Here is a 16,464-nt window from a genome sequence, read left to right on the forward strand (position 1 = left end):
GCACTGCGGCACTCCGTTCGAACTTGGCTATAAAAGGGAGACCCCTTATCATTGAGCCTAAACTTGAATCAGACTGCACTCATTGATATGTGAGGAGTATGCCCCTATTCCTTAATGGAATTTTCAATGTCAAATTTGCATTTTTACCAGCCGAACCGGGCCCGCTCTGCTACGCCTTTTTTAACTCTCTAATATCTTTTTAGGGTGAGGACACTTCGCCCTGAATATGGATATCGAATTCGTGCCACTGTAGCCAATGAACGCGGTGGTTATCCCTTCTTAATGCTGACGACGTTTGTGATGTACCATGCCACGCATGGTCATAAGGCATTCTCCCCAAAGGGGAGTCGCACTGCGGCACGCCATTCGAACTCGACCATAAAAAACCTCCCTTATCACAGAAAGCACTCATTGATTTGTGAAAAGTTTGCCCTTGGTTCCTTTTCAAATTTTTACTCCACTCCCAAGTGCTTTTATTGTGAGTCCTATTTTAACATATTGGTAAATTTTTCCGGTTAAGGCGGTTATTCGAGGGAAGGTGGTCACCCAGACACTTGGCCCTTAAAGTAAATATAAGTTTCGTGCTCTACTTTCAAATAAATTTTATATGAGCCCCATATTGGTATGGTCGGTAAAAAAGCTCTGTATGAGGGTGGGTTGGAACCCAGGCTCTTTGTCCCGAAAATGAGTATTCATTTCGTACTCTAATCCCAAAAAACTTTTATATACGTCACATATTACCATGGTCGATAAATACGTCCGATTAAGGAGGAATTTTGGGCTGGGGTGGCTCCCTAAACACATGGCTCTTGAATTGGATATCAAATTCCTTTTTCATACCCACCACCGAAGGATAGGGGTATATTCATTTTGCCAATCCGTATGCAACAAATCGAATCTTGATCAGCGTTTTTTGATTCTTTGTCTGTCCATAAGCAGGTTAAATTCGAAGATGGGCTATATCGGACTATATCTTGATAGAGACCCCATATAGACCGATTTAGGGTCTTAGGCCCATAAAAGCCACATTTATTATTTGATTTTGCTGAAATTTTGGACAGTGAGTTGTGTTAAGCTCTTTAACATCCTTCGTCAATTTGGGTCATATCGTTTAGATTTGGATATAGCTGCCATATAGACCGATCCGCCGATTAAGGGTCTTAGGCCCATAAAAGCCACATTTATTATCCGATTTTGCTGAAATTTGGGACAGTGATTTGTGTAAGGCCCTTCGACATCCATCTTCAAATTAGCTCAGATCGGTCCAGATTTGGATATAGCTGCCATATTGACCGATCCGCCGATTTAGGGTCTTAGGCCCATAAAATCCACATTTATTATCCGATTTTGCCGAAATTCGGGACAGTGAGTTGTGTAAGACCCTTCGACATCCATCTTCAAATTAGCTCAGATCGGTCCAGATTTGGATATAGCTGCCATATAGACCGATCCGCCGATTAAGGGTCTTAGGCCCATAAAATCCATATTTATTATCCGATTTTACTGAAATTCGGGACAGTGAGTTGTGTTAAGCTCTTCGACGTCCTCCTTCAATTTGGCCTAGATCGGTGCAGATTTGGATATAGCTGCCATATAGACCGATCCGCCGATTAAGGGTCTTAAGCCCATAAAATTCACATTTATTATCCGATTTTGCTGAAATTCGGGACAGTGATTTGTGTTAGGCCCTTCGACATCCCTCGTCAATTTGGCTCAGATCGGTCCAGATTTGGATATAGCTGCCATATAGACCGATCCGCCGATTAAGGGTCTTAGGCCCATAAAATCCATATTTATTATCCGATTTTACTGAAATTCGGGACAGTGAGTTGTGTTAAGCTCTTCGACGTCCTCCTTCAATTTGGCCTAGATCGGTGCAGATTTGGATATAGCTGCCATATAGACCGATCCGCCGATTAAGGGTCTTAAGCCCATAAAATTCACATTTATTATCCGATTTTGCTGAAATTCGGGACAGTGATTTGTGTTAAGCTCTTCGACGTCCTCCTTCAATTTGGCCTAGATCGGTGCAGATTTGGATATAGCTGCCATATAGACCGATCCGCCGATTAAGGGTCTTAAGCCCATAAAATTCACATTTATTATCCGATTTTGCTGAAATTCGGGACAGTGATTTGTGTTAGGCCCTTCGACATCCCTCGTCAATTTGGCTCAGATCGGTCCAGATTTGGATATAACTGCCATATAGACCGATCTTTCGGTTTTTGGTTTTGGGGTCATAAAAGGCGCATTTATTGTCCGATTTTGCTGAGATTTTAGACAGTGAGTTCTGCTAGGTTCTCCGACATTTTTCTTCAAATTGGCTCAGATCGGTCCAGATTTGAATATAGCTGCCATATAGACCGATCTCTTGATTTAAGGTTTTGGATCCATAAAAGGCACATTTATTGTCCGATTTCGCCGAGATTTGGGACAATGCGTTATGTTAGGCTTTTCGACATTTTTCTGCAACTTGGCCCAAATCGTTCCAGATTTGGATATAGCTGCCATGTAGACCGATATCTCGATTTAAAGTCTTGGTCCCATTAAAGGCGCATTTATAATCCGATTTTAATGAAATTTGACACAGAGACTTATGAAAGGCTTTCCGACATCCGCTTTGTTTATGGTTCAGATCGGTTTATTTTTAGATATAGCTACTAAAAGACCAATATTTTGTTATACACAATTGAACATTGACCTGTACCGATTAGTATTTGGTCCAAATCGGAACATATTTCGATATAACTGCTAAGGGACATAAGGTATGCAATTTACACCGGATTTTGATGAAAGGAAGTTTACATATACACCCGAGGTGGTGGGTATCCAAAGTTCGGCCCGGCCGAACTTAACGCCTTTTATACTTGTTTTGTCATTAATATAATTCATTAATTAAAGAAATTTTCAAATTATTTTTTTTATTTTTTTTTTTTTTTAAATGTTTGCACCTCAATCCGGCCTAATGTCCTGCCTTCCCATATGCTCCCCATTATAAATTGGATAACAATCAAAATGGGCTTTGTGCAAATTAATAATTTCCACAATATACAATTTATACACATATGGCGGAAAATTGGGAAATTGCATTCTGTAAATTTAAGCGGATTTAGGCAATTTAAACTTCGGTTTCATTTAATTTCTGTGTGCGGAATGTTGTTTTAATTTTAGGCTTACAAAATAAATTCATTAAATTTCACAGAAACCACAAAATTATTTGGGCCCATGCACAGCAATGAATGGTAATTATAGGGCGTTTTAGGTACAAATTTAAATGCACAAATGAGAGTACAACAAAGGGAAAAAATAGCACTGCACTTTTAATTAAATGTTTGTGGTAAAGCTGATTTTGCTCAGCCTACAGTTTGATTTGATTGTTTTTCTTGTTTGTAGAAATGTGGTGCCTTTTTTTCTCTCTCCTTCCTATTTCCTGGGTACTTGGCTTGTTTTTCTTTGTTTGCCTTCTAATGAGTACAGAATTCCAGTAGCAATTGGGGCGTAACTTTGATTAATGGTCAAACTTTCTTAATTTGTTTTACTTTCACTAAATAAACTTTTCTAAAGAAAATGGTGTGTGTGTGTGTGTGTGTGTGTGTTTACTTTTTTTGTGGGTATTTGTGAACTTTATTTTGGTTAAGAGCACCTGAAAGTGCTGGGGTACATAATATACACAGGTTTTGTGTCCCAATTGGAGTTCAACATAAATATCCCAAGTAATAATTGATAAGGAACTGCAAATGGTGTTGTATCGAAGTTAAGGCAAGAAAAATTTCAAAAAATATTTGTGAAATAAAAAAGGAATAACACCAAGGGAGGAGATATAGGCGTTCAAGACCTTGTGTTTAGGAAACAGACCAGCAGACAAAAAGATACCCCTAAATCCGAGATAGCTGAGGCGGTGTATACATAGAATAATTCAAAGATTTATATGGGAAGTATAATCGACTGATTCAGATGGTAATTGGCCTAGCCTGTGATAAATCGCAATAGCCGATCTGTATCCCTTCGTAGCTGAAGTTCCAGAGGTCTAGCTCACAAATGAAACACTGGGCACTTCCCTTCACTTACCTCCCTGTGCCCTTGATGGCCGTTAAAAAAAGGTTTCCTTGTCACTTAGGTAGCTTCTCAAGGTCCTCATCAGATACTCCAGCACCTTGAAGTTCATCTTAGTGGGCTAAAATACCTCTACCCATCTGAGGCCATTTAAGGAGTTCTTGACATCCAACCTTGCTTGCATTTAAAGTATGCCATAACTCATTTATGGCCATTGTCCCTTAGTGCTTTTGTGACTTTGCCGGATGAAAGCCATGCTGCCGTTTTGAGAGCCTTCATATTGGGACGATTTTTTTCTCGAGAGTACTCCTCCTGTGGTAAATGCCTCATTGACCTCCAACAGCTTGACTGCTGTATCCAGCATACATAGTGATCAGCATGATAATGGCTATTCTTAATCACCTTTGACTTTGCTGATCAATACTTGCTGTACAAGAGGTACATGGGATATACTCTCTGTCATTTAATATCTCAGAAGCATTTTTATACCCTCCACCATAAGATGGGGGTATACTAATTTCGTCATTCTGTTTGTAACACCTCGAAATATGCGTCTAAGACCCCATAGAGTTTAAATATTCATGATCGTCATGTCATTTTAAGTTGATATAGTCATGTCCGTCCGTCTGTCCGTCCGTCCGTCTGTCCGTCCGTCCGTCTGTCCGTCCGTCCGTCTGTCCGTCTGTCCGTCCGTCCGAAAGCACGCAAACTTTCGAAGGAGTAAAGCTAGCCGCTTGAAATTTTGCACAAATACCTTTTATTGGTGTAGGTCGGTTGGTAATGTAAATGGGCCAAATCGGGCCATATTTTGATATAGCTGCCATATAAACCGATCTTAGGTCTTGACTTCTTGAGCCTCTAGAAGGCGCAATTCTTATCAGTTTTTATTAAAAATTTCCACGTAGTGTTTTGGTATCTCTTCCAAAAGCTACGCTATGTTTGGTTTACATCGGTAAATGATTTGATATAGCTGCCATATAAACCGATCTTGGGTCTTGAGCTCTTGGGCCTCTAGAGGCCGCAATTCTCGTCCGATTTAACTGAAATTTCTGCACTAAGTATGATTCAAATCGGTTCATGATCTGGTATAGCTGTCATATAAACCGATCTTGGATCTTGACTTCTTGAGCCAATAGAGCGCGCAATTCTTATACGATTTGGCGTGAGGTGCATGAGCTGTTTTGGCATGAGGTGCATGAGGTGTTTTGTACGTCTGTCCGTCCATCTATCGAAAGCTCATATACTTTCGAAGAACTAAAACTAGCCGCTTGAAATTTTGCACAAATACTTGTCATTAGTGTAGGTCGGTTGGGATTATAAATGGGCTATATTCGTCCATGTTTTGATATAGCTGCCTATATGGCAGCCGATCTTGGGTCTTGACTTCTTTAGCCTCTAGAGTGCGCAATTCTTATTCGATTGGAATGAAATTTTGCACGACGTGTTTTGTTATGATACTCAACAACTGTGCCAAGTATGGTTGGGATCTTGACTTCTTGAGCCTCTAGAGGGCGCAATTCTGGTCCGATTGGAATGAAGTTTTGCACAACGTACTTTGCTATGATATCAAACAACTGTGCCAAGTATGGTTCAAATCGGTCCATAACCTGATATAGCTGCCCTAAAAACCGATATTGGGTCTTGACTTCTTGAGCCTCTAGAGGGCGCAATTCTTATCCGATTTGGCTGAAATTATGCATGAGGTGTTTTGTTATGACTTCCAATAGCTGTGTTAAGTATGGCTCAAATCGGTCCATAACCTGATATAGCTGCCACATAAACCGATCTTGAATCTTGACTTCTTGAACCGCTAGAGGACGCAATTCTTATCCGATGTGGCTGAAATTTTGCATGAAGTTGTTTGTTTTGACTTACCATACCTGTGTTAAGTATGGTTCAAATCGGTCTATAATCTGATATAGCTGCCATATAAACCCATTTTGAGTCTTGACTTCTTGAGCCGCTAGAGGGCGCAATTCTTATCCGATTTGGCTGACATTTTGCACGAAGTTATTTGTTTTGACTTTCAATATCTGTGCAAAGTATGGTACAAATCGGTCTGTAACCTGATATAGCTGCCATATAAACCGATCTTGAATCTTGACTTCTTGAGCCGGTAGAGGGCGCAATTCTTATCTGATGTGGCTGAAATTTTGCCCGAAGTCGTCTGTTATGACTTCTAACGCCTGTGTTAAGTATGGATCAAATCGGCCTATAACCTGATAAAGCTGCCACACTAACCGATTTTGAGTCTTGACTACTTGAGACGCTAGAGGGCGCAATTCTTATCGGATTTTGCTGACATTTTACACAGGCCTCCAACATATAATTTAATTGTGGTCCAAACCGGACCATATCTTGATATCGCCCTTTTCTTATATCCTTTTTTGCCTAAGAAGAGATACCGCGCAGAGAACTCGACAAATGCGATCCATGGTGGAGGGTATATAAGATTCAGCCCGGCCGAACTTAACACACTCTTACTTGTTTTCTTTACATTTTTCAAGTAAAACTTGCTTCAATTTACCCTGCACTTCAACAAAATTGTCTTCACCATCTCTTTTTTTGAATTCCCTCCTCAATTATTTGACTTTTTTTGCCTTTTTATCATTTTGCAGATACTTCACGTGCCGGTGACAAATATGAGACAGCATCCCTCGTCAATGGCTATATGAAGCATATGAAACTGAAAATCCGTAATGTTGGAGCGAATGATTTTGGTACCTATCGATGCGTGGCAAAAAACTCATTGGGCGAAACTGATGGCAATATAAAATTGGATGGTAAGTTTTATGTGGCAAATTAAAAGAATTTATGGTCAATAAGACAAAAACCAAACCACACCATAGCCCCAAAACAGGATATAAAATTTAAATCTGTTTAACTGGAGGTACTCAACCTAGGAAATTAATTCAGATATGGCAATGAAAATAATTGTTTTTTTTTTTTTAGTGAATTTCCCAGCTATCCACATACATAGCTGGGAAATTCACAAAAAAAAAAATTTTTTTCATTGCCATATCTGAATTTGGAAAAAAACCATTGTCACACGAAAACAATAAAATAAATTCCAATCAAATTGATTTTTCATGCGCGTTTTCAATGATTGTGATGACTATTTTTTTCCTCACATTTTTTGTCTCATAAAAATTCAAGTATCGTTTTAATTTTAATTTTCTTTTTTTTTTGTGTGTTTTTTCTGCTCTTCCTTTAGAAATGCCAGCTCCAACCACAGCAATCTTATCGGAAATGGCCATGTTAAATCGAAGTTTTGGTATGTAAATGAATTTTTATTTAAATTTTTAAATATTTGAAATTTTCCAAGCTTTCTTTTACGTTGTTGTTTGAAATGGGTATCCATGTTTGATTATTTTTTTTGCTTAAACAATTAAAAGCACATTTCATTAAATCATATAAAAATCATAAAAAAATTCAATTGTCAACAGGAGACTAAATTGAAGACGATTAATACTGATTTAGTTGATTGAATTTCAATAATATTAGGTTGCCCAAAAAGTAATTGCGGATTTTTTAAAAGAAAGTAAATGCATTTTTAATAAAACTTAGAATGAACTTTAATCAAATATACTTTTTTAACACTTTTTTTCTAAAGCAAGCTAAAAGTAACAGCTGATAACTGACAAAAGAAAGAATGCAAACAAATTTTTTCACAGCTTGTGACTCTGTACACAAGCTGTGAAAAACTTTGTCAACGCCGACTATATGAAAAATACGCAATTACTTTTTGGGCAACCTAAAAATAGTCTATGTTGTTGTTGTTATTGTTGTAGTGAGTTGTGTTCTATCTTTCGTCTGCTTGGTTCTGTTGAATATCCAGTTCCAGGAACTCTGTGATTAAGGTGGGCGCGTCCACAGAGGAATCTGGGTCTGAGTCGATTGGGTCTGGCTGGACGTATAAACAGTTGATGTGTGTCTTTGTTCCCTGGTCGCAGTCGGGACACACATACTACACATTGGCGTCATTCTTTGCTCGGTAGAAGTTGAAACGGCGCCATCTGTCGTTTAGTAATTGAGCTGGTTTGGCGGGAGAAGTCAATTTCCTCAGGTGCAATGGGTAGCGGACTTTTTCCAATGACTACATTTACCCAATTGTGCAAAATTTTAGCCCCGTCGGATGAAAATAGCGCCCCCTATAGGAGCAATGTGTTACATTTTGCAAAAATCAACTTCGGCCATAGTATCGATAGGAAAAATATTAATCGATATTCAGACTACAAATAAAACATCGATAGTGTCATCGATATTTTGACAGCTCTACCGGCAAGTGACTTGAGTACCTTGTTTCTATTCTGACCTAATCGCAAATTTGCAGTGGCATGTGAATAGAATGACACTTGATGGTGAAAATCGTTACTCCATCGTGCATCACATTTAGCTCACTACCCATGACACTGAATAGAATGACACTTGATGGTGAAAATCGTCATCCATTGTGCATTACATTTAGCTCACTACCCACCTCTTGTTGAATACAGTGAACCATGTGGCTTAAGATTTGGGGGCAGATATCTTCAGATCTCTTGCAGCGAAACAAGCGGCAAGATCATTGAGGTAGACCTAACGAAGGTGCCAATAATGGGTTGGGGGTATGAAACCATGACCGTACAATCGTCCGCATATAATACGTTCTCTAAGCTTACTGAAGGGCTGGAATGGAGGATAGGTAGAGGTTACAAAATGCCGGATATATCACCTTGCCTTGAGGAACTTTCTGTTTCACTCTACGGGGTTTCCACTTCTTATCGCTAAACTCCACAAATTACTGGCGACCACACAGATAATTCACGACCCAGCGTTTCAGAGCGTATGCTATTCAGTGCCGTATGCCTTCGATAGGTCCAGTGCTCGGGGAACCGTCCTATCACATGGCTTGGGCTGCTTGAAGCCACTGCAAATGTATGCGGTGATGACATGCAAAGCATTTGTTGTGCTATGCAGTCTTTGAAATCCATGCTGATGCTCGGTGAATGGAAAAATGTCTAACCAAGCACCGGAGAAGTAGTTCCTTAAGAGTCTTAGCTATAGATGGGAGAAGGGAGATAGGTCTGTATGGCTCCCCTTTACTTGGATACTTCCCATGCTTTAGTAGCGGGATCACTTTGCCCATCTTACTATAAAAGTGTTCCAAGACAGTTTGAGGACAGTTGTATGATGCTAAAGAAGATTGAGGTCAGTTGTAAGGTACTCATCTCCAGGTAGTTCCATATTCTTCAGCATCTGTGTAGAGCCCAACGACGAATACGACGAATGACTCTCCTCAAAACCCTGTCACTCTCGGGATGCACAATAAATTGACAGTTGATCAACCTGACGCACCTCTTCGAATCTCTCAAAAATTACTGAGGTCTTGTCGTTCCGTCTACCGGGTTTCCAGAGTGACTTAACAGTAGACCGCTGCTTGCCTTAACCAGTACCTAAGATACATTACTCCAAGTGTTCCAGCCACAAATTCCGCATATGTTCGATGACTGCCCTGTTAGTTTCTAGTTCAGTTCCGCGCAACGAATGCCATCATGCTCGTCTGCGAGTATCACTGCCTGCGCCAGGAAATTGGGTAGCACTTGGGGTATTAGGCCGGCTGGTAAAAGCGAGCGGCTGCTGCGTTAATGATGTCTCGGAATTTCCTCTCGGCAACTAGCGCATTTGATGGGGGTGTCAGTTCACTGAAGCGGCCGACGCAATCCTCCTGTTTTTAATGAATAAAAGTCCGGCGCTCAGAGGTTACGAGATTGGGTGGTCAAACGATGGTGTGAATTATGGGGAGATGGTCTTATCACAAAGAAATGACGGTTTGCAGGTTGCGTCGCTCAAGAGATCAGGGGATGTAATGTAAATGTCTAGCAATCTGCTGCACCTCCTCGCAATGCTAGAGGCATCCGCCAAGGCTTTGCTCCGCTGTTCGTTACCTAGGGTAAAATGACATAAAACGAGATGCACGTTAAACTCTCCTAGATTCAGTCTAGTAGCCAGTTAATGATGGGCCTGTAAGCCTGGTCATAAACTGGGAGACAGCTACCAGCCGATTTAGACTAGGTAAGGTTATGTTAGGCTAAAAAGAGGGTGCGAATATTAATCCGCCCATGCCACTGTGGACATACACCTAAGCAAGTAATCGGATTGTTTTGCGCTAAATACCAAAAAAAAGTTAACTCGAGAAGGAAAATTCAAGTCAAGAACTCCGTGCTGCTTACAAAGTCAGTAATTGTTTTTCATACCATGCCCCTATGTTGGGTCCACGCTTTTAACACGAAGGCTTCGGACTAACTAAGTTTTTTGACGGCAGTCCTCTGGTCTTCACTGCCAAATTATCTGCTTGGCCTGGCACCCAAACGATGCGGATCGTACCATTCTCCTTTTAACACTCCAAGACTGTTCGTGATTTCACCGTCCTGATTGTTATTAACCTTATGGCCAGTTTATTGGCCATAATGATGTTCAAACTCGACGTCCTCGCGTTAGCACCATACAATCTCACGCATTATGTGATCGCCCGGATCTCGATCTACAGGACCGTTTTACGGCCAGGAAGTACAAAACATATCTCAGTCCCTGGGATCTCAATGTAGACCCCAGGCCCACTCTGTCCTCGAGCTTTGATCCATATGTATAGCATGATCTCCTAGATGGCAATACCAGAATTCCGCCAATCTAAGACTGTGTCTTGCACTCGACCTCAAGTGTCATCTCAGGTATACGATCGGAAACCTCTTCGTAGACATCGGGGTTTATCGTAGCCTCTATTATATGGCGAAGGTGTGACCGAACTTCTCTTGACATGGATGTCCTACTCTTTATCATGGTATCCACAATATGTTCCATGGTTTTGAGTAGAAACGACATTAGTTTTACAGGTCTGAATTTCTTTGGTGTCGCATAACTTGCCTTGCCAGGCTTGGGTATAAATACCGCCCTTGCCTCCTGTCAGGCATTCGGAGTATATGTAAGTCCTTGGCACGCTGTAAAAATAGAGGCTAAGTAGTTGGCCTGCTTCTGTAGTAACGTCGGAAAAATTCCATCAGGATCGGGCGACTTAAATGGTTTGAAGCTCTTCAAGGTTTCCTTTACTGTAAGATTACGGTGTCTTCTTAAATCCCGACGTATCCTGTGAAAAATTCGTTTTCATTAAAAGCCGTAACATGTGCTCCGTTGTCTCCGCTCTCACTCCCATGTCGTCTACTAACGTTTCAGCTTGGACATGGGTTTTTGAGAGAAACTTCCTCACCTTGGCGGCGTCATTAACGCCATCGACCTGTTCGCAGAAGAGCTTCGAGGAGGCACGTTTTGCCACTTTGCGGATTTTATTGTATTCCTTGAGCCGTGTGTAATACACATCCCGGTAAACTTTTGCTTTTTTTGAGGTGCTCTGCTGTGTAGTCTGCGGACCTCTATCCCATTGTTGCGATTCTTCTCGGTCATCCAGGGTATTTCTTAGGCTGATATTCTTTCTCGAAAAGGACAACTATGTCCCTTGCAGTCGTAATCCTGTTGACAATGTCGAAATTTCTTCTATGCTAGGACAATCCAAACTACCCTGCCCAAGCCTTCTTCTGAGTAGTCTTCCGAATTTTGGCCAGTTGGTTTTTTAAACTTATTACGAAAGCTTGTCAGATTCGGCGCTGGCCGAGGAGGAGTGCTCCATGGAGACCTTCCAATCCTGAAGCTCATTGATCAGATTTTCCAAACATATTGCCACATGTAAAACCTCCTCCCTAATCCTATTAACAAAAGTTGCGGTGTTAGCAATATTAGGTGGTAGTATTCAATAATTGTGCCATGGCTTGGTCCCACTTATTTTTGTTAGTACTTCCCCACAAAATGTGGTGAGATTTCGCATCGCACCCTATTAGTACCACATTTCCTGTCTATTTTGCCTTCCTTGTTAGACGTTGCAGTTCCGACGTGGATGGCGGTGTCGGTGAGTCGAAAGGCAGCTAAAGTGATGTCAGGTATGATCAAACGTCTCCCTGTCTCAGAAGGTTTATCTGGATGACCTCAATCATTGGTCCTCCATTACAAGGGCTTCTTGGGAGTGGGGATATGGTCTCATTGTCCGCTTCCTGTGTTTTAGTCTGCACTGACTTTCCTGTCACTGCACTGGCAGATGTTAAGTATTAGGCTTTTTGCCTGTTCTAGTCTTCCGAATCCCGATGAAGTCTGTAATGGTTCCGACGTAGGGTCCCAGCCCATTAGGCTGTATTGAGTTTCCCGTCCCTGTACTGCCTGTTGTTTCAATATTAGGATCTTTGCATATCCTTGTCTTTCACAACTTAAGTAAATGGGCTTCTTGGGAGTAGTTTATGGTATAATCGTCGGCTCCCTGTTCGCTTGGTTGCATTGAGATTCCTGTCGCTGAGCTGCCTGATATGTCAATATTAAGATCTTTACCTATCCTAGTCTTCCGAATCTTGAAAAAGTGGGTGATGGGTACGTCGTCGGGTCCCTGTTCGTTAGACTGTGTCGAGGCTCTCGTTCCTGCACTGCCTGATGTTCCAATATTAGGATTTTTTTTTTTCAAATCTTGAGTAAATAGGCTTCATGGGAGTATGTCATGGCCTCATTGTCTTCTTCTTGTGCGTCAGGCGGCATTGAGTTCTCTGTCAATACACTGCCTGATTTTTCAGCACTAGGATCTTATCCATCCCAGTCTTCCTAATCTCGAGAAAGTCGTTGATGGTTCCGTCGTCGGGTCCCTGTTCGCTAGGCTGTGTAGGGTCTCTTGACCCTGCACTGCCAGATGTTTTAGTATTGAGATCTTTGCTTAACCCAGTCTTCCCAATATTGAGAATCGATGATTGTCTCATCGCCGGCCTCTTGGCCTTAAGGCGGTATTGAGGATATTTGCCTATCCTAATCTTCCCAATCTTGAAAAAGGCATCCATGATTCCGTAGTACGCCATGCCTTTAGTCTTAGCCAAACTTGTCACAGAGACTTGATCATTGCCCACCACAAGGTGAGTTCCTTCTTCCGTCTCCTTCGTGTGGAAGACCTCCCATTTTTCCACGACCAACTCTTGGTTTTGCTTGTTTAAGACTTCCATCATGCGTTCCGTCACGATTTCGCCGCCCGCAATCTTGAAGACCGTCGCGTTTGTGAGCTGTGGATGTCGATATTTCTCACAAGGTCTAGCTTGCGCCCCAATGAGCTTTCATAAGGTATCAATACATTCCGCTGACGCAAAACGCAGCGTTAAGATGTCCCCTCTATACACGCAGCTCATAATCCGTATGGGTGGACCCCCTTCAGAGTTCAAAACATGTTCGAAAACCCGTTCGTTAACCAGATGCCTCACTCGGGACCGATGATCTGGTGGAATCCTAGCGGATATACTGCCGCTATCGATAACTGCATAACTCATCTCATGTCTGTTGTGCTTTCTTGCCACTCTGGCGTAAGAGAGCTGCTGCTTACCTTTCTCAGCGGTCATCTTCCCTTCCGTGATGGCTGGGGCATCGTTTAGGAAGTCACAGTCCTCCATCCAGACTCTGTACATTTCCTATAAAAGGCACATTTCTAATCCGATTTCGCTCAAATTTGGAACAGTGATTTGTGTTAGTCCCTACGACTACCTTCGACAATTTGGCTCAGATCGGTCCAGATTTGGTTATAGCTGCCATACAGCCCGATCCTCCGATTTAGGGTCTTTGGCCCATAAAAGCCACATTTATTATCCGATTTTGCTGAAATTTGGGACAGTGAGTTAAGTTAAGCCCCTTGATATACTTCTGCATTATGGCACAGATCGGTTCAGAATTGGATATAGCTGCCATATAGACCGATCCGCCGATTTAGGGTCCTAGGCCCATAAAAGCCACATTTATTATCCAATTTTGCTGAAATTTTGGACAGTGAGTTTTTTTATGCCCTTCGATATCCCCCGTCAATTTGATCCAGATCGGTCCAAATTTGGATATAGCTGCCATATAGATCGATCCTCCGATTTAGGGTCTTTGGCCCATAAAAGCCACATTTATTACCCGATTTTGCTGAAATTTTGGACAGTGAGTTGTGTTAGGCCCTTCGACATCCTTCGTCAATTTGGCACAGATTGATCCAGATTTGGATATAGCTGTCATATAGACCGATCCGCCAATTTAAGGTCTTAGGCCCATAAAAGCCACATTTATTACCCGATTTTGCTGAAATTTTGGACAGTGAACTGTCTTAGGACCTTCAACATCTTTCTTTAATTTAGCTCTGATCGGATCAGATTTGGATATAGCTGCCATATAGACCGATCCCTCGATTTTAGGTTTTGGGCCCATAAAAGGCGCATTTATTGTCCGATGTCGCCAAAATTTGGGACAGTGAGTTGTGTTAAGCCTTTCGACATCTTTTTTCAATTTCTCTCAGATCGGTCCAGATTTGAATATAGCTGTCATATAGACCGATCTCTCGATTTAGGGTCTTGGCCCCATAAAAGCCATATTTATAATCCGATTTCGCTGAAATTTAGGACAGTGAATTGTGCTAGGCCCTTCAAAATCCTTCGTCAATTTGGCTCAGATTGATCCAGATTTGGATATAGCTGCCATATAGACCGATCCGCCGATTTAGGGTCTTAGGCCCATAAAAGCCACATTTATTATCCGATTTTGCTGAAATTTGGAATAGTGAACTGTCTTAGGGCCTTCGACATCTTTCTTTAATTTGGCTCTGATCGGATCAGATTTGGATATAGCTGCCATATAGACCGATCCCTCGATTTTATGTTTTGGGCCCATAAAAGGCGCATTTATTGCCCGATGTCGCCGAAATTTGGGACAGTGAGTAGCGTTAGGCCCTTCGACATCCTTCGTCAATTCGGTTGAGATCGGATCAGATTTGGATATAGCTGCCATATAGACCGATATTTCGATTTAAAGTCTTGGCCCCAAAAGAGGCGCTTTTATAATCCGATTTAACTGAAATTTGACACAGTGGCTTATGTTAGGCTTTTCGACATCCGTGTCGGTTTATTTTCAGATATAGCTACTATGGGTTGCCCAAAAAGTAATTGCGGATTGTTCATATAGTCGGCGTTGACAAATTTTTTCACAGCTTGTGACTCTGTAATTGCATTCTTTCTTCTGTCAGTTATCAGCTGTTACTTTTAGCTTGCTTTGGAAAAAAAGTGTAAAAAAGTATATTTGATTAAAGTTCATTCTAAGTATTATTAAAAATGCATTTACTTTTTTTTTTAAAAAATCCGCAATTACTTTTTGGGCAACCCATAGAAAGACCAATCGTTTGTTATTCACAATTGAACAATGACTTGTACTTATTAGTATTTGGTCCAAATCGGATAATATATCGACATAACTGCTATGGGACATAAGGTATGGAATGTTCACCGGATTTTGATGAAAGGTGGTGTACATATATACCCGAAGTGGTGGGTATCCAAAGTTCGGACCGGCCAAACTTAACGCCTTTTTACTTGTTCTTCCTTAAAACTGTAGAATCCTTTGTTTTAATACGATATCGCTGAAAATTATCGTGGTGATTTTAGCAAAAGGCCCCTATAAAACCATTTTTTTTTTGCTACAGTTTAAAATTTCGTTCCCAACTTTATCGTAGTAGTTGAAATGCCAAAGTTTATTTCCCCTTAAACTCTTGCCATTACTGTTATATATGCACTAAAAAGTAGACACAATAAAGCAAATTGTACATTTAACAAAAACAAAAAAAAAGGCTATATAAATAAAAAATGAAAACAATTTTAATCATCATAATCATAATGAGCACCATTACGTAGCACCAACACCAGCCATACTATACTCAGCCAAGCATGCATTTATTTTTATGCCAAAGACCCAACGTTGCTAAATGGACAAGACAGAGGAAAGACTGCAATTCTATTCTAGCACCAGATTGCCTTTGGCAATGCCAAAATAGGAAAACGAGGGTAGATAGGAAATTTCGATACAAACCACCATAGGACTGGAAAGCCTATAAGCTTCCGAAATAATACAAGGACCATTTGAAAAAAAAATATTATATAATGAATGTCTTGGGCAGGACGTTGTTATGTATGGCAAAGTCGACAGAAATGCGATGGTATCTAGCAATAAATTGATTGCTATTGATCTTAGTGGTGGCACCCTCATCCACCTCATTCCTGGGGGCTTCAATCTGCTCTGCCAAAATTATGCTCCGCTGGTCGGTATCTAGGAGAGAATGTGATGCGCATTAAAGTACGATTGATCCCAGTGGGGCACCTTCATTCAGCTCATTCTTGAAGTCTTCGATCTGCTCTCCCAAAACTATGCTCCGCTGGTCGTTACCTAGGGCAGAATGCAATGACTTGTGATGCGCATTAAAGTCCCCATAGAATCAGAGGATTATGGCCAGACAGTAGTGTTGGTCATTAATTGGATCACAACAACCCACCAGCAGTACGTACACGTTGT

General features: G+C 41.2%; 1 protein-coding gene across 1 annotated transcript in view; it reads left to right on the forward strand.

Annotated features, from left to right (window-relative positions):
* Positions 1-16,464, forward strand: part of LOC106087574 (uncharacterized) — a 314,940-nt gene that overhangs the window by 266,242 nt on the left and 32,234 nt on the right. Inside the window, exons 8-9 of the mRNA XM_059364452.1 lie at positions 6,672-6,836; positions 7,268-7,327. Of these exons, the coding sequence (XP_059220435.1) occupies positions 6,672-6,836; positions 7,268-7,327 (225 nt within the window). The remainder of the gene's footprint in view (positions 1-6,671; positions 6,837-7,267; positions 7,328-16,464) is intronic.

The sequence above is a fragment of the Stomoxys calcitrans genome, chromosome 3 (assembly GCF_963082655.1).
Source record: "Stomoxys calcitrans chromosome 3, idStoCalc2.1, whole genome shotgun sequence".
In the NCBI taxonomy this organism is placed as follows: Eukaryota; Metazoa; Arthropoda; class Insecta; order Diptera; family Muscidae; genus Stomoxys; species Stomoxys calcitrans.